This window comes from Schistocerca piceifrons, chromosome 5 (assembly GCF_021461385.2).
Source record: "Schistocerca piceifrons isolate TAMUIC-IGC-003096 chromosome 5, iqSchPice1.1, whole genome shotgun sequence".
Lineage (NCBI taxonomy): Eukaryota > Metazoa > Arthropoda > Insecta > Orthoptera > Acrididae > Schistocerca > Schistocerca piceifrons.
The window spans coordinates 663,976,780-664,001,269 of NC_060142.1; the positions used below are offsets into that span (position 1 = coordinate 663,976,780).

General features: G+C 49.4%; 1 protein-coding gene across 1 annotated transcript in view; it reads left to right on the forward strand.

The window, feature by feature from the left end:
• The window catches only part of LOC124799185 (mucin-5AC-like), a 72,571-nt gene that overhangs the window by 41,941 nt on the left and 6,140 nt on the right, over nt 1-24,490 (forward strand). Inside the window, exons 4-5 of the mRNA XM_047262721.1 lie at nt 2,865-7,381; nt 12,384-13,169. Of these exons, the coding sequence (XP_047118677.1) occupies nt 2,865-7,381; nt 12,384-13,169 (5,303 nt within the window). The remainder of the gene's footprint in view (nt 1-2,864; nt 7,382-12,383; nt 13,170-24,490) is intronic.

Consider the following 24,490-nt stretch of genomic DNA (forward strand, 5'->3'; position numbering starts at 1 on the left):
GGAGTTCATCGCCATCAGTTTTTCATGTGCATGCCGTCGTGTTTGTGATTCAGTGTTTTTCGCCGCCCACGCTCCCTCTTTCACGTGTGTCATCTAAATCATCAGTGTTTGTGCATAGTGCCGACAGTTTTCTTGTTTTTCGTCGAGTTTTTAATTATTGTATCTACTGTTTTTTAACCGCCATTATGTTACTTTTCTGTCTTCATTGGTTTTCTCTTTTATTGTACTGCTTGTGGCTGAAGAGCGGAGTAAAATTTTCCGCTGCCAGCCCACCTTGTATGAGGTGCAAAATGACAATAAAGAAAAAAAGAAAAAAAAACAGAAGGCTCAGCGTGGTGCAAACGTGTGAAGCAAGTAGACAACTGTGTCACAGAGACGCATTCGTGCTTCCTACAGCCAACTGAGGGGGTTTGAAAGGGATCAAATTCTAATCTTCCGAGTGGCGGAATGGTCCTTTCTGACAATAGCCACACAAATTGGACGTGCTGCGTCAGTTGTGCAACGATGCTGGTATCAGTGGCCTCGTGAACATCGTCACACACATAGCCGAGGTTCTGGACGTCCACAGAGCAAAGACCCCGCCAGTTTCGTCGTAATGTAAGGCCAGCAGTGGCAGATTGTACAGCTACCACAGCACAGACAAGAGGGCTTGTGAGCCCACATGTGTCAACACAAACTGCTGCGAACCGGTTATAAGCAGTGGGAGTACGGGCACGCACACCTCTAGCCCATGTTCCACTCACGCCACAGCATCGATGTGCACGCCTCGACAGGTGGCGTCAGAGGATCACTTTGAAGGTGGAATGGCGCGCCGTGGTCTTCGCGATGAATGCAGATCCTGTCTGCACTCAAGTGATGGTCGTTTGCACGTACAATGCAGACCTGCTGAATGCTGTCTCATTTGTCCATGGCACACTAACCCCACCCCAGGCCTTATGCTCTGGGGTGCGATAAGCTATAGCTCTAGTTCACCTTTGTGTTTCTAAAGAGGACGCTAACCATCGCTCGGTACGGGCACAATTTGGTAGTTCCGTTCTCTTGCCGTTCTTGCAACAGGAAGGTGATGTGTTGTTCCAACAGGATAATGCTCGCCCGCACACTGCCCGTGAAACTCAACGTGCTTTGTGAGACGTGCAGTAAATTCCCTGGCCAGCACGACCTCCAGACTTGTCTCCAGTCGATCACATGAGGGATGTGGTGCGACGAGAAGTGACTGGTGCGACTCGTCAACCAACATCTCTCTTACAGAACTACGTGAACAGGTCGAGCAGACGCGGTATAACGTATCTCAAGACAGTAGTCGCCATCTGTACGATCGACTGGATGCCAGAGTCAGCCACTGGACTCGCATTCGGGAGGACGACGGTTCAATCCCGCGTCTGGCCATCCTGATTTGGGTTTTCTGTGATTTCCCTAAATCGCTCCGAGCAAATGCCGGGATGGTTCCTCTGAAAGGGCACGGCCGACTTCCTTCCCCGTCCCTCCCTAATCCAATCTGATGAGACCGATGACCTCGCTGTCTGGTCTCCTTCCTCAAGAACCAACCAACCAGAGTCAGCGCCTGCATTGCCGCCCGTAGAGGCTACACAACGTTGTAATATGGGTGCTTCAGCGTGGGTCGGTACCTGGCACTTGAGAACCGTTTGTAGTGTTGATCTGTACATGCAATCATTTCATGTAGCACAGATGAATTGTTGCATTAATAAATCGTAAGTGAATTGGAAATCTCTAGAAGGGTGTACCACATTTTTTCTGGCAGTGTATGTGTGTTTCGATTCACTCATGAGTCGATATGTTTTTTCTGCGAGCACAGGCTTCGAAGCAGTAATCTTTGTGTTTACTGATATGATTTATAGAATTATTCATCATTACTGATATGACCTACAGAATCCCGTAATTTGTTTAAAGCAGCAAAAGGAAGCAGAAAAATACTTGCGCATCACATAATCATTCTGCTTACAACGTAAGAGTCTTGGACATCATAGAAATTTCAAAATTTAATTTCTCCTGAAACTAAATTATAACGTGTTCCTCCACCTATGGAACGAAATACAGCAGCGATTCGGTAAGTCCTTGGTACACTTGGAACGTATAGTGCACCAGATGCCACGTAATTCCCGTACATTACGGGCTGGTGGTCCGTGAGTGCGGAGCTCGCGTCCTGTAGCGTCCCAGATGTGTTTCACTCGGTTAAGATGAGGCGACGTTAGTAACCAAGACATCAACCTGGGTTCACTATCACGGCTCTCAAACCACTGTAGCACGATCCAGGCCTTGTTGCTCGGACATTTACCCTGCTCAAAGATGCCATCGCTGTCGGGGAACATTACGTACTACATCGTACAACAATATATTGTTCTACGACGCAAAATGTATATTTGCATATAGATACGGTACCGACAGGTTACTTTTGCAACCGTCACACTGAGATTGGATTGGATTGGATTGTTTGGGGGAAGAGACCCAACAGCAAGGTCATCGGTCTCATCGGATTAGGGAAGGAAGTCGGCCGTGCCCTTTCAAAGGAACCATCCCGGCATTTGCCTGGAGTGATTTAGGAAAATCACGGAAAACCTAAATCAGGATGGCCGGACGCGGGATTGAACCGTCGTTCTCCCGAATGCGAGTCCAGTGTGCTAACCACTGCGCCACCTCGCTCGGTGTCATACCGAGACCTGAAGACGCTCTGTGAATCCGAAACCAGTCACAATTTTACAAAGATATGCAATCTAGAAAAGCATAATCATGTCAGATTTGTTGTAGAGTCATTGATTGTGGATTTTGTCCAAAAAAGGCATATGTCAATGTTTGTAATGCTGAGTAATTAGCTGGTAAATAAATGAGAACCCTTTGTCGTCTTGCAGGTGCGGCGCAGCAGCGAGAGGAGGCCCGCTTCCGGCAGCAGGCGAGCAGTTCGACGACGACGACGACGACGACGACGACGAGCACGGCGAAGCCGGCGCCGCACCAGCCGCCGCTGTCGGTCTTCATGGACGGCGCAGCGTCGGCGTCCTCGGGGCGGCACGACGTGCGGCTGGCGGACGTGGTGGCGGCGCTGCGGCACGCGCAGACCATCGCCGTGCTGGAGGAGGCGGGCCCGCACGCGCCGCGGGTCTTCGTGGGGCCGTCGACGCTCAGCCCGCCCGACGGCTACGCCAAGTTCGAGCTGCCCTACCTGTCGGCGCTCGAGTCGAACCGCGTGGAGCGCAAAGTGGTGGACGAGCGGCCGCCCTTCTTCGTGGCGCCGCTGAGCTTCAAGCCGCCGCAGGGCTACTCCAAGATCCCGTTCCCCGCGCCGCACGTCGGCTCCGTCGTGGTCGCCAACGAGCTGAGCCCGGGCCGGCCGGACGCCGCGGCCGGCGAGGCGAAGCGCCAGCTGTCGCAGGGCTACAGCCTGCCCGCCGAGCTGCCGCCCATCAGCCCGCAGCTGCCGGCGCTCGTCAACTCGCTGGCGCAGCCGCAGCAGCGACCCCAGCAGCAGCAGCAGCAGCCTCAGCAGCAGAGCAACGTGCTGCTGGTGCCCTCCATCCCCCTGCGCGGCAGCGGCCCGGGCTCCTCTGCGGGGGGCAGACAGTTCGTCTCCACCACTGTCGCGCCTCTCCTCGACGTCCAGCCGGTGTTCCAGCGGGGCAGGCTGCCGGCTGCCGACCAGTCGGGAGGTAGATTCGTCCAGAAATCCACGACCGCCTCGCCGCAACAGTACCGACCGCCACCGCAACAGCAACAACCCGGCTCGGCGCAGTCCTCCCAGCTGTCCGGCGAAGAAGTGGAATACTCGGACGAGCTCGAGTACGAGGACGAGGAGGACGAAGCCGAGAAGGGGAGCCCCTACCAGCAGCCGCAGCAGCAGGCCGGTCAGGTCCGGGGGCAAAACCAGTTGTCGGTCGTGCAGACCAGCCCTTCGCCCGCACCGCAGCAGCCCGTCACCCGACCGCCGACGTTCGTGTCGACCCCGGAACCGGCCGCAGTTTCTGCCAGGGTACCGTACCGACAGCAGCAGAGGACGCAGTCGCGTGACAGCCAGTCGGATGCGGACCGCGGCGTTAACGACGCGCAGCTCAGACAGCTCACTGCGCAAGGACATTTCCCGGCTTCGGCCGTGACGAGCCAGCCCGTACAACAGCAGCCGTCGACGACCGTAACTGCGGCACCTGTTGCCGACCTCAGACAACAGTACCAGACACCGAGAGACCAATACGTCGTGCAGAGAGGCCGACAAGGCCAGAGACCGTCACAGAACGCGTATCGAGATAGTACTAACGACGAGTTTGCGATCAGCACGCAACAGCCCCTCACGCAGTCTGGTGTCCAGCAGCAACAGTTCACCCAGGACGGACAGCAGTACCAGCCAGTACAGGCGTACCAGTCCAGTGCGGGACTGGGACCTGCGGCACCATCAACGGCACGCCCTGCCGTCGCATCTAGTCCGAGGTCTGCTGCCGCTAGAGGCCAGTCGCAGGCAGAAGAGGCGCCACTGTACCTCGTGCCACAGTCCGATCGCCACTCCGGTCAGATCTCCAGTACGAGCCGCCCCGTTAGCTCGACAGGCCGGTCTTCTGGTCAGAGGGGTCGCTTCCAGACGAATGACTTTCCCCAGTTTGTTGCCCCAGAAAACGAACAATTCTCTGTTAGGGGGCAGGCACAACTGGAGTCTACAACAATAAATGCTCAGCCACAATTGCAGTCACTTCCTCCAGAAGACGGGCAACGCTATTTCCCTCGAGACGAGGCACCTCCTGAAACTGCTCGCTTCCCAGTTGCACAGACTTTCACTCAGACAGGTGGCGTCAGATCGAACGCACCCAACACAGCCGACGCTAACGTCGATTCACAGTACTTTGTTCAAAATGACCAGTTCGACACGCAGAGAGGCCAACAAGTCTCTGGTGGCCGCTTCCCAGTAGAATCTTCGTCACCTCAGCCCCAATCGGTAGCACAGTCAGTGGGCGAACACTCTGCCAACTCAGGACTTCTGCAAGAGCAGCAGCTCTACAAAGATGACTATAATCGTCAGCAACAGCAAAGTGATGTGCAGCAGCAGCAGTCATACTTCTCAGTCAATGGAGGCAGTCTGCAGCCTCAGCAGACCTACGACATCGGCGGACAAGGACTCCAACAGCCGCTGCTGACACAGCCACAGCTACCGTTCGTAGCAGAAGAGCCAACATCCACGACTACCACTTCAACAACGACGACTACGACGACGACTACGACACCTGCCCCAACAGCGGCCCCATCCAGGAGAGGACAGTTCCGCACTCGCCAGAGGCAGAACACGGCCACTTACAACAACGGCTTCGGCAGCACACAGCAGCGGGAGTCAGCGACGACGACCACCACTACGTTCGCCCCACGAAGGACACAGTCGTCACGTGGGCGCCGTCCAAACCACAGGGGACGCAACGGTTACCAATCCACCACAACCACAACGTCGACTACGACTACCACGACAGAGTACCCCACATACGTGTCTGGCAGTCAGCAGCCACAGCTCGATCCGTACTCATCTCTTTCGCTGCCACAGCAGCCTTCTCTGGTGGATGCGTATCAGCCACAAGGCTCCAGTTCGGCACAAGAGCTGCCACAGAAGCAACCACAGGGAGGTATCCTGAACCCCCTGGACTTTGCACCTCCCCAGCCACAAGGTGGAGTTCAGGCATCCCAAGGCAGCGACACATTCTACAGTACAGGTGGGACAGGGGCGAGCCCATCACCTCAGCCCGATGCACCAGTGGTTGGCGTACCTGCTAATACCATCAGCTATCAGCCAGAGCGGCAGCAGTACTCTACGCCGCGCTCTGCATCTTCCGGCAGGAATGGGGACAGAGGAGAAGAAACAGGTAATTTCCAGCAGCAGAGACCATCTACATCTGACAGCTCTTCCAGAAGAGGGGGTTCGAATCGAAACCAGCGCTTTCGAGGGCGAGGCAACAGCAGGTTCCAGGTGCAGCAAGGAGACTATCAGGAATTTTCTAGAACTTCAGATACTCAGCGGCGTACGACAACGTCCAGGTCAGTGGAACCGGAAAATGTGCCGAGCAGAGCTGTCGCCTCTGCATCTGCTGGGGAAGACCGATACTCGGGCGCCCCTGTTCAGTACCAAACTTCAACCGAGAGTATCATCATCCCCACAGAGCGTCCTGTAGCAACCTCTCCTTCATTTGCGTACGAACCCAGCTCCGAAACCTCCATCAGTCCGTCAGTAGGTAGCAGGCTGTCAGAGTACCAGCCAGCCGACACGTACCAGGGTACTGAGAAACAGACGTACTCACAACAGGATGGCCAGAGCTCGGCTTACCAGCCCCAAGAGCAGACGCCGTCCAGCCCTCTGTACTCTCCGTCGGGATACAGCACCACAGAGTCTGCTACGCTGCAGCAGCAGCAGGTGGCAGGGCAAGGCCAAGTGCAATATGACAACGTGAGCAGCCAACAAGGCGTAGTACTTCCGTCTATTGAGGAGCCACCAGCGGGGCAGGACCAGTTTCCCAAATACTCAGCGGTGCAGCGGGGCAGGGGCAGACAGCAGCAGCAGCAGCCACAGCAGCAGCAGCTGGACTCATTCCCGTTGATTTCCTACGACGACAACTCAGCCGGCGCGCAACCGCATCAGCCACCACTGTACAGTGACGCGGCAGAGGGTCAGTACGACCCGTACAGCCGAGCACAGTTCGGCCAAGACGGCCCACTGCAATACGACGCGACGAGCACGGCAGAAGCCAGCTCGACCAGCACGACCACGACCACTACGACGACCACGACGCCGCCTCCGGCACCGCTGTCGGAAGACGATTTCCGACCGACGCGCGTGAGGAGTCGAACGCGCGGTCGTACTCGTGCCAGGGCGCGCACGCAGACACCTTCGGAGCCCGAAAACTACCCCTCCGCGTTCCCGGCGAGAGCCACACAGCCGACGTACCAGCCGGAGGCGAGCCCCAGGACCACGTACCAGCCGCCGGTGGCCACCAGGCCGCCGACCACCACTACCACGCCCCCGCCCCCGCCCCCGCCGCCCCTCCCGGAGGACGACGAGGACGAGGACTACGGCTTCATCCGGCCCATCGAAACGATCGGGCAGCCGTACCGTGGGGGCGCGGCGCACCAGCCCCTGGTGTCGGCCGGCAGGGCGGCGCTCTACCGGGACGGCGACGACGTGCCGAGGCAGCGGCCGCGCTCTAGGCAGCCCGGCCGGGGGGCGGCGTCGCGGCGCCAGACCACCACGACGGCGGCGCCGCAGCCGGACCGCGTCTACACCGTGCGCCCCACCAGGCGGCCCGTGCAGCCCGTGAAGATCACCAGCGTGAGAGGCCGCATCCGCCGCCCCACCACGCCACACTCCGTCCACCACCTCACCACCACCGAGGAGGCCACCGACGCCTACGAGGTCAGTCCATCGAACCACAGACCTGTATCATTGACGTCGGTTTGCAGTAGGGTTTTGGAGCATATACTGTATTCAAACATTATGAATCACCTCGAAGGGAACGATCTATTGATACGTAATCAGCATGGTTTCAGAAAACATCGTTCTTGTACAACGCAGCTAGCTCTTTATTCGCACGAAGTAATGGCCGCTATCGACAAGGGATCTCAAGTTGATTCCGTATTTCTAGATTTCCGGAAAGCTTTTGACTCCGTTCCTCACAAGCGACTTCTAATCGAGCTGCGGGCCGATGGGGTATCGTCTCAGTTGTGCGACTGGATTCGAGATTCCCTGTCAGGAAGGTCGCAGTTCGTAGTAATAGACGGCAAATCATCGAGTAAAACTGAAGTGATATCAGGTGTTCCCCACGGAAGCGTCCTGGGACCTCTGCTGTTCCTGATCTATATAAATGACCTGGGTGACAATCTGAGCAGTTCTCTTAGGTTGTTCGCAGATGATGCTGTAATTTACCGTCTAGTAAGGTCATCCGAAGACCAGTATCAGTTGCAAAGCGATTTAGAAAAGATTGCTGTGTGGTGTGGCAGGTGGCAGTTGACGCTAAATAACGAAAAGTGTGAGGTGATCCACATAAGTTCCAAAAGAAATCCGTTGGAATTCGATTACTCGATAAATAGTACAATTCTCAAGGCTGTCAATTCAACTACGTACCTGGGTGTAAAAATTACGAACAACTTCAGTTGGAAAGACCACATAGATAATATTGTGGGGAAGGCGAGCCAAAGGTTGCGATTCATTGGCAGGACACTTAGAAGATGCAACAAGTCCACTAAAGAGACAGCTTACACTACACTCGTTCGTCCTCTGTTAGAATATTGCTGCGCGGTGTGGGATCCTTACCAGGTGGGATTGACGGAGGACATCGAAAGGGTGCTGAAAAGGCCAGCTCGTTTTGTATTATCAAGTAATAGGGTTAGATTGTGGCAGATATGATACGCGAATTGGGATGGAAGTCATTACAGCAAAGACGTTTTTCGTCGCGTCGAGATCTATTTACGAAATTTCAGTCACCAACTTTCTCTTCCGAATGCGAAAATATTTTGTTGAGCCCAACCTACATAGGTAGGAATGATCATCAAAATAAAATAAGAGAAATCAGAGCTCGAACAGAAAGGTTTAGGTGTTCGTTTTTCGCGCGCGCTGTTCGGGAGTGGATTGGTAGGGAGCTAGTATGATTGTGGTTCGATGAACCCTGTGCCAAGCACTTAAATGTTAATTGCAGAGTAATCATGTAGATGTAAATGTAGAATACTTTTTGAGCGGTACTCACAATATTTTACCCATCGCATCCTTTATGATTCTTTTGACTGCGTATGTCATTGTTTTTAATATTTCTAGAACAACGACATATTTTTAAAATCGTAAATTTCATATCAAATTTTCTTCTTAAAATAAGTCACTGGTACTTAACACTGTTTGCTGCAAACTTGGTGCACTTAATACGAGTTACCGCTGACTTGCCAGTGTTTATGTCCTGGGGGAGTTCACCATACATTTTTGCGAAAGCTTTCAATAATAGAAATTTTAAAAATCCGAATTGTTTCAGTGCACGATACTAAGATTTTCATTACCAAAATTTGAAATAAAAAAGTGTAACAAACTAAAAAATTAATCTACGATTCAGCATAATATAAAGGTTGCCCTCACACTGCCACGTAAACTGACGTAAACTATGGTGAGGGACACGCCTTAAAATTGTCTACTTGCTTCATATTTGCCTGATTAGAAGTAACTGCTGAAGCGCTTATGCATTCAGGGCAATATTCAGGATCGTTATGTGTTATCTGAGTCGTAGTTATTCACATTATCCCCGAGTTTTTACAGATTGCCTATCAAAAGCTTTCTCCTGGCACGAACCCCGCACTAATTATTAAAACTACCCGCCATTGTTCTGGCACTTGCCGCCTTCTCCCCGTTAGTAGATGACGTTTTTTGTCTCATCCTATATGAGGTATAAATCTTCGATTGGTGCCTCTTGAAACACCAAACGCTTCGCCTAAGGGAGCACCCACCATACAACCTCCAACACTTTTCCCGTGTTCGGGTTCACTTAGCTCCGACACAATGTACTCACAACTACACACAACAGTGTTCCGGCCACAACTAAACACTTGCAACAGCGCTGTTCGAGGTCAAATATAACAGCGTAACCTGCAGGGTTGGGTAGAATCTGCATTTACCAGTTGTAGAAGTATGGAACCTGAATTTCCATGTACATGGTGCTAGCCGTCAGTGTAGAGCCCGTGAGACCGCGTCTGCAGCGCCATCTGCTTCCTGTGACGGCTGACGACGAATGTCAACACACAGTAACCCAAGTTCCATACATCGGTGTCTGTTTCAAACCCGTAAACATGTCGAGTTTTGTGCCCTACGGACTGCACTGATTTTCTGTTATCATTTCAAGATAACTGCTGCGGAATGGCATCGAATGCTTGTCGAAGCTTTCGGCGAACATGCTCTTGGGAAAACACAATATTACGAGTTGTTCAAAACATTCAAAACTAGTGATTTTGACGAGAGAAACGACGAGTGCGGGAAATCACCGAAGAAGTTCGAAAAAAACGCACTGAAGGCCTTATTGGATTAACATGATACTCAGAGTCAACAGGAACTCGAAGAACAACTGAATGTGACGCAGAAAGCGGATTCTCTTCGGTTGGAAGCTACGGGAAAGGCGCAAAAAGTGGGAAAACGGGTTCCGCATGAACTGAAAGAGAGACAGCAAGCAAATCGAAAGGCTACATGTAAAATGCTGCATGCCACATGCAAAGGAAAGTCGTTTCTCCATCGAATAGTGACAGATGATGAAAATTAATCCTAAGCGTCGTAAACCACAGGTGAATCCAGACAAACCATCGACATCCACTGCAAGACCAAATCGCTTTGGAAAGAAGACAATGGTCTGTGTTTGGTGGGATCAGAAGTGTGTCATCTATTATGAGCTGCTAAAACCTGGTGAAACCGTTAACACTGATCGCTACCAACAGAAAATGATCCATGTAATGCGAGTATTACGGCCGGAATACGGAAAAAGGCAAGACAAAGTCATATTGCTCCATGATAACACCCCATCACACATAGCAAAATGGGTCAGGGAAACGATCGAGGCGTTCAGTTGGGAAATACTAGGGCCTGCGATTTATTCTCCAGATTTGGCTCCGACCGATTATCATTTATTTGCGACACTGGAACACAACCCCGCTGAACAACGCTTCAGTTCGTATGAAAATGGCTCGTTGACTGGTTGGTTTCAAAAGAAGAACTGTTGTTTTGGCGTGGCATTCATAGTCTGCCGGAGAGGTGGGAGAAGTGTGTAAATAGCAATGTAGGTTATTTCGAATAAAATATTGTTTATCAGTTTCAAACAACAGACGTGTAATTACTGCAACCAAATTCCGGTTTCATACTTCTACACATGGTATGTCGGAGCGTGCATTATTCGCTGTTTCTCCTTATTTGTGTTCGACTCTTGTAACCTATTGGCCATTAAAATTACTACACCAAGAAGAAATGCAGATGATAAACGGGTATTCATTGAACAAATATATTATACTAGAACTGACATGTGATTACGTTTTCACGCAATTTGGATGCATAGATCCTGAGAAATCAGTACCCAGAACAACCATCTCTGGCCATAATAACGGCCTTGATACGCCTGGGCATTGAGTCAAACAGAGCTTGGATGGCGTGTACAGGTACAGCTGCCCATGCAGCTTCAATACGATACCACAGTACATCAAGAGTAGTGACTGGCGTATTGTGACGAGCCAGTTGCTCGGCCACCATCGACCAGACGTTTTCAGTTGGTGAGAGATCTGGAGAATGTGCTGGCCAGGGAAGCAGTCGAACATTTTATGTAACTAGAAAGACCCGTACAGGACCTGCAACATGCGGTCGTACATTATCCTGCTGAAATGTGGGGTTTCACAGGGATCGAATGAAGGGTAGAGCCACAGGTCGTAACACATCTGAAATGTAACGTCCACTGTTCAAAGTGCCGTCAATGCGAACAAGAGGTGACCGAGACGTGTAACCAATGGCACCCCATACCATCACGCCGGGTGATACGCCAGTATGGCGATGATGAAAACACGCTTCCAATGTGCGTTCACCACGATGTCGCCAAACATGGGTGCGACCATCATGATGCTGTAAACAGAACCTTGATTATTCCGAAAAAAAAAGTTTTGCCATTCGTGCACCCAGGTTCGTCGTTGAGTACACCATCGCAGGCGCTCCTGTCTCTGTTGCAGCGTCAAGGGTAGCCGCAGCCAGGGTCTCCAAGCTGACAGTCCAAGCTGCTGGAAACGTCGTCGAACTGTTCGTACAGACGGTTGTTGTCTTGCAAACGTCCCCATCTGTTGACTCAGGGATCGAGACGTGGCTGCACGATCCGTTACAGCCATGCGGATAAGATGCCTGTCATCTCGACTGATGGTGATACGAGGCCGTTGGGATCGAGCACAGTGTTCCGTGTTACTCTCCTGAACCCACCGATTCCATATTCTGCTAACAGTCATTCGATCTCGACCAACGCGAGCAGCAATGTCGCGGTGCGGTAAACCGCAATCGCGATAGGCTAGAATCTGACCTCCTTCAAAGTCGGAAACGTGAGGGTACGTATTTCTCCTCCTTACACGAGGCATGAAAACAACGTTTCACCAGGCAATGCCGGTCAATTGCTGTTTGTGTATGAAAAATCGGTTGGAAATTTTCCGTATGTGAGCACGTTGTAGGTGTCGCCACCGGCGCCAGCCTTGTGTGAATGCTGTGGAAAGCTAATCATTTGCATATCAGAGCATCTTCTTCCTGTCGGTTAAATTTCGCGTCTGTAGCACGTCATGTTCGTGGTGTAGCCATTTTAATGGCCAGTAGTGTAGCTTTAGCTGGTAAGTGTCGTCGGAAAACAGAAGATGTGCTACGCGTGCTGTTTGTCCGGCAGGCGCCCTCGTGGTCGGCGTCGCGCCGGCGCCCCGTGGGTTCGGCGGCGTCGGCGGCGTCTCCGGCTCCCAGCTTTGCCGCCGCGTCCTCGGCGGGAGACGCGCTGGCGCAGCGCGGCCGCCAGCCGCAGCAGCCGCAGCAGTACCTGCAGGAGGAGTCGCAGGACAAGCAGCAGCCGCAGCAGCAACCGCAGCAGCAGCTGCCGCCGCTGTCGGACGCGGTGGACGCGCCTCTGGACTACCAGGAGCACCAGCAGCAGCTGCTGGAGGCGGCCGCCTTCCGGCCGTCCGCGCCCGACTACAGCCAGCCGCTGGCGGCCGTGGGCCGCGGCCGCGCCACCTTCGTCCAGGAGCTGGAGGACGGCGGCGCCGAGAGCCAGTGGGCGCCCAGCTTCCCCGTCAACGCGGTGCACCGCCCGCAGCAGCGCCACCGACAGCGCACCCGCCGCCCGCTTCACGCCGCCGACGGCGAGGACGGGACGGGAGCGCCGCCTCCAGCCGGCCCCACCATAGAGCCTCACTCCGGCGAGGGTAGCACGCGGACCACTAGCGCGGACCCGCCCGCAAACGGCACCACCGCGGGCTTGCAGGCGGCCGGTTCTAGTGCGGAACCCCAGGGTCACGCTGCCAGCCCGGAGGAGCTGCCGGTGCAGCAGAACGCAACGACCGCCACCCAGGCGACAGCGGCGGATGCTGACGTCACAGACACGTCCGCCTCTACGTCCACCCCCACAACGACACCCACATCGCAGAGCACGGCAGCGAGCGCTGCCTCCACGCACAGGCGGGTACGTCTCTTCCACCTCTTGTAGGTACCTTAGAGAGACATTCGGGAGGACGACGGTTCAATCCCGCGTCCGGCCATCCTGATTTAGGTTTTCCGTGATTTCCCTAAATCGCTCCAGGCAAATGCTGGGATGGTTCCTTTCAAAGGGCACGGCCGACTTCCTTCTCCATCCTTCCCTAATCCGATGAGACCGATGACCTCGCTGTTTGGTCTCTTCCCCCAAAACAACCCCAACCTTAGAGAGAGAGAGAGAGAGTGTGTGTGTGTGTGTGTGTGTGGGTGGGTGGGTGTGTGTGCCGGTAGGGGAAAGGGGGGGGGGGGGCAGCGACACCTTATGGGCACTCAAGGTCGAGGTTATCAGTGTCCTTCCCAAAATTAGCAGAAACGACTGTGGTTAAAACGGTTAAAAGACATACACTGATGTGGCGCAGTCATGGGATAGTGATATGCACGGATACAGGCGCTGCAGTCTAAAAGGGCAGTTCATTGGAGGAGCTGTCATTTGTACTCAGGAAAGTCGGGTACGTCTCCTCCACCTCTCATAGGTACCTTAGAGAGTGAGTGTGAGTGTGTTTGTGTGTGTGTGTGTGTATGTGTGTGTGTGTGTGTGTGTGTGTGTGCTGGTAGCGGAGGGGGGGGGGGCGGGGGGGGGGGGGGCAGCGACACCTTATGGGCACTCGAGGTCGAGGTTATCAGTGCCCTTCGCAAAATTAGCAGAAACGACTGTGGTTAAAACGCTTGAAAGACATACACTGATGTGGCACGCTCATGGGATAGCGATATGCACGCATACAGGCGCTGCAGTCTGAAAGGACAGTTCATTGGAGGAGCTGTCATTTGTACTCACGTGATTCATATGAAAAGGTTTCCGACGTGATCATTGCCGCTCGACGGCAATTAACAGTCTTTGAACGCGGAATGGTAGTTGGAGCTAGACGCACGGGTCATTCCATTTCGGAAACAGTTCGGGAATTCAATATTCTGAGATCCACAGTGCCGAAAGTTGTAACACCCCACCCGTTGCTTGTCCGATTTTTCCGTGTGTTCGCCCCTGACAAACAACTGACAGAGAAATTGGGAGTGGAACTGTATGCAAAAATGGATAACGCTAGATTGAAATGTGGCCCTGTCACCCCTAATTAATCTGCGGTGGTCGTGTCGGCGATAAATCATACCTATTTTTACTTCCAAACAAGAACGATCACGAACACTTAGGGTGTTCAATGACATCAAAAACATACACAAAAAATATAAAGCAAAAAGGTGAATTCAGGATCAACTACTGAAAGTAAAGGCTCTACTGAATCACAATAATTTCATTATAACCTTCACATCAATGCTGAATAAAACACAATGAACAATTTACAAATTATCCTCTTAACTGGCATTGGCAGTAAACTGTGTTAACATCGCTCCAAAACACAATCTCTTATAACTTATATACGAAGAACCACTACACCCCAAAATACCGTGAAACCTCTGTGGAAACAGCAATTGCACATGATCCAACTATTTAACGTTACTCCTAACACAGGCCGAAGTGGGAGCGATCTCACCGTAATATTCCTGTTGTAGCGGCGGTGTCCGACAACGACGGCGCGGGCGTGCGGTCGGTGTGTGGCGTCTCGGAAAGTACAATCCTACAGTATACGAACAACAGACTGCTGTCCGTAATCTTCTCTAATTGCAACAATGTTTCCGTCAGCAATCAGCTGGCGTGGCTAACGTCCTCTCAGAACGAAAGACCAAGAGGGGACACGACTTGGCTAACCTCCTCTCAGTACGAAAGCCCAGAACAGAAGATCGCTACCGAGAGTCAAGCAAGATTGCTCTTCACCTCTGTTTTCCCACCTTAACTTTTACCGAGCGAATCACTAGAAGCTCTCAAAATACCCAGTTTGCCAGTGCCGACCAATGTAAGGACTGGGAATAGAACTCTTTTCCACAATTCTTTTATTTCTACAAAATTTCACAAGTAGACTCCGCCCACGCCGGCTGGGAAGAACCACAGCTGTGGGCAATATTATGTTTACTGGAAGTTTTCTCCCAAGAGACCACTCGAGATATTCCCAGCAAGATTCCCCGTTGTAGCAAACACAGACTCTTGCATCGAAAGTTTTGTTATTCGGAACGCCTGGCCTGTCCCACTTGAGTTACTCGAAGGTGTAAAATTAGTGGGACACAGGCGAGAGCACGCACAGGAAAGCCCGTCCAGCTATCCACTGCTCTGTTTTGGTAAACACTTAACACCTGCAGCCGCGCGCCCCTCAGAGGCCGGCGGCCGCTGTGGCCTCTCTAAACGGATTACAGAAATCCCCCAGTTCACCATTCATACCGTCAGGTTGTGGCCTTCGGCGGCTAGGCGGGGACGTAGCCGAGCTCTGTCTCGCGTACTGCCTTTCCGCAAAATCTTATAATTACAAAATCGCGGAATTCTCGCGTGCCGATGCGTTTCCACATAGATTTCCTACTCCGTAATTTAGAGTATTACTCCAATAAAACCTGAAGGGTCATGTTAAATGGACTCATGTAAGGTGCAAGGCCGTTGCCACCTTACAAAGGATGCCGAGAATACCAAATTTTGGGCATTATCCCTCACCATGGGCAACGCTGTGACTGACGGCCTTCGCTTCACGACTGAAAGCAGCGGCGTTTCCATAGAATTTCAGTCCAAACAGAAATGCGACACTGCTTGAAATAATCGCAGAAATCAATGTGGAACGTACGATGAACGTATGAGTTAGGACGGCGCAGCGAAAACTGGCGTTGGGGACTGTGGCAGCAGACGATCGACGCGAATGCCTTTGCTAACAGTACGACATCGCCTCTCCTGGTCTCGTGACTATATCGGTTAGACCCTAGATGTCTGGTAAACCGTGGTGTGCTCCGATGACTCCCCATTTAAGGTAGTAAGAGCTGATGATAGGGTTCGAGTGTGACTCAGACCCCACGACGCCATGGACCCAAGTTGCCAACAAGGCACTGTGCAGGCTAGTGGTGCCTCCATAATGGTGTGGTCTGTGTTTACATGGAATGGACAGAGTCTTCTCGTCCAATTGAATCGGTCATTGACTGGAGATAGTTATGTTCGGCTACTTGGAGACCATTTGCAGCCATTCGTGGACTGTATGTTTCCAAACAACAATGGACTTTGTATGCATGACAATGCACCATGTCTGAACATTCTGGACAATTCGAGCAAATGATTTGGCCACCCAGATCGCCCGACGTGAATCCCATCGAACATTCATCTGGTACACTCGAGAGGTCAGTTCATCCACAAAATCCTGGACTAGCAACACTTTTGCAGTCGTGGACGTCTAAAGAGGCAGCATGGCTCAATATTTCTGCAGCGGACTTCCAACGACTTTTTTAGTCCATGCCGCGTTGAGTTGCTGCACTGCGCCGAGCAAAATGTCCTCCTGCTTAGCTGGATGGTAACGTGCTCGCCTCCCATGCAAGCAGGCCCGGGTTCGATTCCCGGCTGGGTTGGAGATTTTCTCTGCTCGTGGACTCGGTGTTTCGTTGTCCTCATCATCACTTCATCCTCATCACCAGCGCGCAAGTCGTCCAATGTGGCGTCGAATGAAATAAGACTTGCACTTGGCAGCCGAACTTCCCCGAATGAGGCCTCCCGGCCAACGATGCCATGTGCTCATTTCCATTTCCATTCCCGGCAAAATGAGGCCCAACACAATATTATGAGATAGTTCATGACTTTTGTCACCTCTGTGTGAAACAAGTTAGAGTAAGTCTTACATAATTACTCTCTCAACCTCACAAACACTGTCGCCTCTCAGAGTGCAGGACCTCACATCCCTTAAGATAGCATAAGTAGCGTCAGATGTTTTGAAAATTTCAATTAAAACACAAGCGATACAAGAGGAAAGCTGAAATAATGACACGGAAATATATATCTGGCTGGTCACTTACAGAAAATGTGGATGAACCAGCCACACTGATAACACATCAAAAATTCGTCCCTAAAATTTTAGGGAACAAGTTGGACACTGGAGACAACTTTAAAAACTGTACCATAGTGGTGCCATTGTCAGTTAAAATAGAGGGCAAATCTTTAAGTAAGTTGGCTGCTGCCCTCTTGTCTGAATATAAAACACAGTCAACTTAAACGTGGCGCACTGTGATCCGTAGGCCACAAGCGCCAGACACTGGAGGGTCCTCCAGCCTCAGCGAGAAGCCACGCGTCATGGGGCTGTATCGTATGTGAAGACGAGTCACAGGGGCCTCATCCCAAGCGCGTGACTGGAAGGAGATACACCGTGGCCTAGCTGGGACTTCACGAGACGCGGCTTGTTGCCTGTCATGTTCAGCCACTTTTATTCCCATCTACGCAAGACTGTACAGCAACAGTGAGTCGATAGAATGTAGGCAGGAAAGGGGGGACGGGGGTGGCACACTGAACTATGTCCATTATAATTATCTGGACTGTTATTGCTGTGGTCGGTTGATGAATTCTGTGTCGATTCCCAACGTTTCGTCTCCCACTGCGGGAGACATCTTCAAGGGGGTCCGTAGCTCGATGGAAGGTCCAACACACCCACTGGCTCGCTACTGACTGCCGCTAAATTCCGTGTCCGCGCGCTCCCACGCCGCGGCGTGACGTCACGTGTTTTGAAAACGTCAGTGCAATTGGCTGCTGTCCGTCGCTGTCGATCGCCGTTGCCATCACCCAGTAGTAGACGGGTGGTACACATCTTCTTTAACACCGGCATCAATATACCGTTTAATTTCACGCCCTCCTCCTTTCGGTTGAAATTATTTGGATGTTTAGCGATTTCGATTGCCTCCCTGTAGAGCCTTTCGTAATATCCGCTTGTGGCCGCTACTACTTGCGCCTCCTCGAAACGAATATTGTGGTTCCCTGGCTGGAAAGCATGCTCCGCAACAGCTGATCGTTCCGTTTCTCCTCTTCTACAATTTCCCTTGTGCTCTTCCAAACGTTTAGAAATCGTTCTTTTAGTGGTACCCACATAAACATCACCACAGCTGCATGGGATCCTATACACTCCAGCTTTTTCCAATGGTTTGCGAGCGTCCTTGGCAGGCTTAAGGTATTCCTGTATCTTCCTGGTGGGCTTGTAAATTACGGTAATATTCCGCTTCGTCAAGATCCTCCCTATTCTTTCCGTTACATTTTTAATAAACGGCAGGAAAACCTTAGATTTTGCAGTAGCCTGTACGTCAGTATGATTTCTGCGTGGCTGCCTCAACGCACGTTTTATTTCGGCGGACGAATATCCGTTCTTCATTAGTGCATTGTGCAGATGTTCCATCTCAGCGTCGAGCAACCCAGGTTCACAAATGTTTCTAGCTCTGTCCGCTAACGTCTTGATAACACCCCGCTTCTGTTGTGGGTGTTGGTTCGAATCCCGGTGCAAATAACGGTCCGTGTGCGTGAGTCTGTGGTATACTGAGTGGCCCAAAGTACCATTTTCGTTTCTAAAAACAAGCACATCGAGGAAATGTAATTTGCCGTCTACCTCCTCCATTGTAAACTGAATTCTCGTGTTTATACTGTTCAGATGTTCGTGGAACCGCCTTAGTTCCTCCCTACCATGTCTCCACAGCACAAACGTGTCATCCACGCATCGGAACCATACATTTGGTTTTTTTGCTGGCAGTACCTAAGGCCTGTTCTTCGAATTTCTCCATAAAGAAGTTTGCAATTACGGGACTTAGGGGAACAGTGAATGTGGAACAGTGTATCCTGTAGCCTTCGCCTTATCCAACATCACTCTGAATTGAAGAGGATATTAAAGCTTCATCTGTTATCATCGGCGTAGCTTCCCTCTTGCTATATCCCAGATGTCTCTTTTAGGTTCAACAGTGTATTAGGATCTCTGTCACACTATGGAGTATCTATACTTTTCTCATTCCTTTCTATTCCCATAGTCTTCATTCCGTCTCAATCGACAATCTTAGCCCATTATTTCTCGCTCTTCCTCCGACCAATCAATTTCTTCTCCATATCCTCATTGGTTTCATACAGAAACCAGATGGCAGTTACAAGAGTCGAGGGACATGAAAGGGAAGCAGTGGTTGGGAAGGGAGTAAGACAGGGTTGTAGCCTCTCCCCGATGTTTTTCAATCTGTATATTGAGCAAGCAGTAAAGGAAACAAAAGAAAAATTCGGAGTAGGTATTAAAATCCATGGAGAAGAAATAAAAACTTTGAGGTTCGCCGATGACATTGTAATTCTGTCAGAGACAGCAAAGGACTTGGAAAAGCAGTTGAATGGAATGGACAGTGTCTTGAAAGGAGGATATAAGATGAACATCAACAAAAGCAAAACGAGGCTAATGGAATGTAGTCGAATTAAGTCGGGTGATGCTGAGGGAATTAGATCTGGAAATGAGACACTTAAAGTAGTAAAGGAGTTTTGCTATTTGGGGAGCAAAATAACTGATGATGGTCGAAGTAGAGAGGATATAAAATGTAGACTGGCAATGGCAAGGAAAGCGCTTCTGAAGAAGAGAAATTTGTTAACATCGAGTATAGATTTAAGTGTCAGGAAGTCATTTCTGAAAGTATTTGTATGGAGTGTAGCCATGTATGGAAGTGAAACATGGACGATAAATAGTTTGGACAAGAAGAGAATAGAAGCTTTCGAAATGTGGTGCTACATAAGAATACTGAAGATTAGATGGGTAGATCACATAACTAATGAGGAAGTATTGAATAGGATTGGGGAGAAGAGAAGTTTGTGGCACAACTTGACCAGAAGAAGGGATCGGTTGGTAGGACATGTTCTGAGGCATCAAGGGATCACCAATTTAGTATTGGAGGGCAGCGTGGAGGGTAAAAATCGCAGAGGGAGACCAAGAGATGAATACACTAAGCAGATTCAGAAGGATGTAGGTTGCAGTAGGTACTGGGAGATGAAGAGGCTTGCACAGGATAGAGTAGCATGGAGAGCTGCATCAAACCAGTCTCAGGACTGAAGACCACAACAACAACAACAACATCCTCATTGATTCTCCTGTACTGCAGCCACGTTTCTTTTGGATGTCACTACTCACATTCGGTATTGTACGGTAGTGAAACATGGACTGTTGGAAATCCGGAACAGAAGAGAATCGAACCATTTGTGATGTGGTGGTACAGGCGAATGTTGAAAATTAGGTAGATTGATGGAGTAAGGAATGAGGAAGTTCTGCGCAGAATTGGAGAGGAAAGGATTATGTGGGAGGCACTGGCAAAGAGAACGGAGAAGATGATAGGACATCTATTAAGATATCTGGGAATTATTTCATGGTACTACAGGGAGCTGTAGAGGGAAAGAATTGTAGAGGAAGTCAGAGATTGGAATACCTCCAGCAAATAGTTGAGGACGTAGGTTGCAAGTGTTACTCGGAGAGGTTGGTAAAGGAGAGGAATTCGTGGCGGGGTGCATCAAACCAATCCAAAGACTGTAATGACAGAAAAAACTCATAATGAGGAAATTTTTTAAATACTCGGTGTGGCAGATAAAAAGCGATTTTGAGAGGTTGTAAAAATAATTCAATCAGTTTTTCCAAATTTTATTTTTGCCAATTACATTAAAAAATTTAAGGACTTAAGTAAATCTAACTAAGGTTTAAAAGTAACTCGAGCATGATTGCGTCCATTTAGGTGCAGACAGTCTTCCAGGCGAGCCTTAAATTTATGCACCATATTCCGTAGCATTTACAGCGGGATTCGAACCACACCCTGACGGATGAGTTCTTTCAGTGCTTCATCTGTTTGTGGCGGGTTATCCTGAGACACTTTACTCTTGAGGTAACCACGCAACAAAAAGTCGCACGTTGATGAAAGAAAAAATCACACTTGTTAAAAGGTGAGGCAATGACATATCCCAATTTCGAGAGTTCACGTGATTCGGAAATTAATTATTAACAACATTCATGCTTACTCTTCCCGTGTAGGACGACGCTTCACCTCGTTGAAAAATGTCTCCTGTTAGATTTCGTGTTGAAGAGGTTATGGAGTAAAAGAGTTTTCCAACATGTCTGCGTATTACTTTGAGGTCACTGTCACGATGTTGCCCAGATCATCTTAAAAAAAGTGGGCCTTATTATCCCTGATGAAGACATAGCACGCCACATAGTGACTTTTGTGACATGAGAGGTTGCTGATGCTGTCGTTTGGGATCCACGTATCTCCAAAACAAAAAGTTCTACTTGTTGAAAAAACTGGACAAATGGAAGTGGACCCTGTCACTCATCCATAAATTAGTTACAATGTCTTCGTCTCCACCAATTAAATTCAACACTTCTTCACAGAGCCGGCTTCCATTCACGTAATATATTTCTTTAAGAACCCGAACAGTTTGGATGTAGTAAGGATGATAGTATAGATCGCTGTGTAAAATCTGTCTAAGCGTCCTACTGGAAATAGCAAGTGCTGGCGAACTGAGTGACGTGGGCTTCTTTCGATTGCAACTCTCACACAATTGATGTTTTCAGGAGCACGCACTGCCTTTGCCTGCCCAGGCCTCTTTACCGTCGCTAAGTCTCTTCGCAGTTCCTAAAACACTTTTTAATCGCACAAGCAGACTGCACCGGACGTTTCCAATTAATGTGAAAATGGGTGCGATAAGCACGACGTACGTGCACGTTAAGAACTACACTTTGACAGTGTTCTCGCGATCACGAGGTGCCCACCACTCCACTGCTAACAAATGGTAACGCACCGGGAACGTGGCCGACTGCATCCCCCCCTCCCCTTTCACCCCACGTGCTGAGAAAAGTGTCTCGCCCTGTTCAAAATCATTTTCTATTCTGTCGTGACAAAAAGTCACGTTTTAGTATTTCAGTATATTGCTTTCTAGACTAGTTTACATTAACATGCTTGACCTGATAGAGTCACAGTTAGCGCCACGTTCTTATTTAGAGATACGTTTTAATTACATTCATTCCCAGAAGCAATGGGTGAGGCTTATGTTTCGTCAATCCTGTAGACAGGATGCGTACGCCCCACATTTCAACACGGTGCCTTGTATGGACTTCTTTGCCTGTATGGTGCCTTGCTGTTGTCGGTTGGCCTTCCCTGATGGTGGCTAAAAGAAACGAGTAGACCCGGTCTCCCATATCACTTCCCTGTTGCTCCCAGTCACACGTAATCATCAGCCAGCTCTTATGGTGGCAGTTTTTTCAGTGCGTTCTCCAGTAAACACTGTTAAATTTCTTGATGGCGAAAAACATCCGGCGGTCGACGATTCAGATTTGGCACAACTTTGAAATACAGAAAGGTCTTGACCGCACAATTCTTTATTGAACGTTACGCGCTTCAAAATTTCACTATCAGACTGAAGCTGTGGAATAAAGTGTACAAGGAAATTAATGATATCACTTTGGCACTAGTTCGAATAGACAATGGCACTGTCAAATATGCCTATATGAGATGAGATCTGTATTATAAGCAGTCTATAAGCTCGCTTTTGTGAGTTTTTGCTACAGTTTGATTTAAATGAAAGTACGATATTAATTGAAATTCCTAAGAAGCATACTTATGTTGCTACGTATATATTTTCTGTCGCTAATTTCCTTGTACAGTTTATTCTATTGCTTCAGTCTGATTTTGAAATGTGTGACGCCTAATAAAGAACTGTGCGATCAAGACATTTCTATATTTTAAAGTTGTGCCAAATCTGGTACTTTTTGGTGTACACCCAGCTTTATATTATATTTATCGGGTACGTTCCTAATAGCACACAGAGTTCTTGCACTAATGTGAAACTAAATGTTCCTGATAGTCTTAAAAGAACATTCCTCTGCCCACCCCTGGCTGTAGTCTTGCTGGTCACTAGATAAGTGTGTGTGCCCAAGTACCAGATACAAAGCTGATTCACAGAGTGCTCAGTCTAGTGGTGGCTCTTAGACCGCTGTATTGACTTTGGCGAGTTTGTGTAGTGGTTTGCGCTGTATCCGTCGTTAATCTAAAGCACTTGTTAAAGCATAGTCAGTCTTAATCGCTCATTTCCTTGGTCTCCTCCTTCAGTTCCAGAACGATTTTCAGCTTCAAATTTCCTGTAAAAATAAAAATGTATGTCTGACCCCGATTCTGCTCTGGAACGTTTGTGGTGTCCTGTCGACTGTTCTACTATTTTTTAATGAATAAAAACAGTATTTTATAGCCACACTGACTGTTTAAAAATCTTGTTAGTTGGACAACCACTACTTGCTGTTCCGGAGTTAAGTCGCAGATCCGCTCTTACAGAATTACTGCTGGCATTCTAGGATATACAATACCTTTCCCGCTGCAGTGTATGTCGATCATGTTACTGGACATTACAATGAATAATCTGTTACAAAATCTTAATTAAGGGATTAGCAGCAATAGCTTCAAACTGATAAGATGTAAATAATTGAGGACTTGTTAATTTACATCATTTATTAATAATTATTCATCGTCGTGCAGTTGTTATTTAACAAGCCCTGAGTCGATAGTACAACCAATAATATAGAAAATATGTGCAGTTACGAGGGCAGTCTAAATTCCGTACCTCTAGCTAGCATGTTCAGACAAGAGAATGTGTATCAACACAATTAATAAAGCCCTGAGAGATTGGAGCGTTAGGATACAGATTCGCACCAGCGATTTAATAACTTGATTGACAAAGATTGTATTCTTAATAACAGAGATGAAGTAATCAAGCAAAAATTACATTAATTTATGTCCAAATTATAATGGACCTTTCCTTTTGCAGACAATATTCTTAGCAATCGGTCCATTCAGGTTCAGTCCCTGAGTATATCGGTCGGTAATAGCACTGCTTGTGATAGTAAACTTCCGAATTCGTGTCGCTGTCCAGTACACTGTTTTAATCTGCCAGGAAGCTTCCCAAACAGCATACAGTCCACTGCAGAGTGAAAGATTCATTCTGGATTTGCAGCCTGACTGCATTTTAATTGATGCCAACATTGAAATTTGGCGACCGCAATTTGACAATTTATGAGTTGTTTACGTGTCTGTACATCAGTGTACTGAATTATTTCGGTGATCTACGAGTAGTTTGCACGACTGTACGCTGTGTACTGCATTATTTCGGTAATTTACAAGTTGTTAGCGTCTCTGCACATCAGTGTACTGCATTATTTATGAGTATTTTGCAGGTCTGTAGACTATTTACTGTGACCTCAAGCATGGCAGGGTGAGTATTTTGTATCAGTGCAATAAATATACTATGTCAAATCCATTCCTAAATAGTTCCAGCAGCCCAGAACATTTGAGTTATTTTCCTACCATTTTTCTCCTTCAGACCGCCATCTTGGATTACATCATGGGAGGGGCGATGGCACCCTCTGGTGGTGGTCTGTGTAC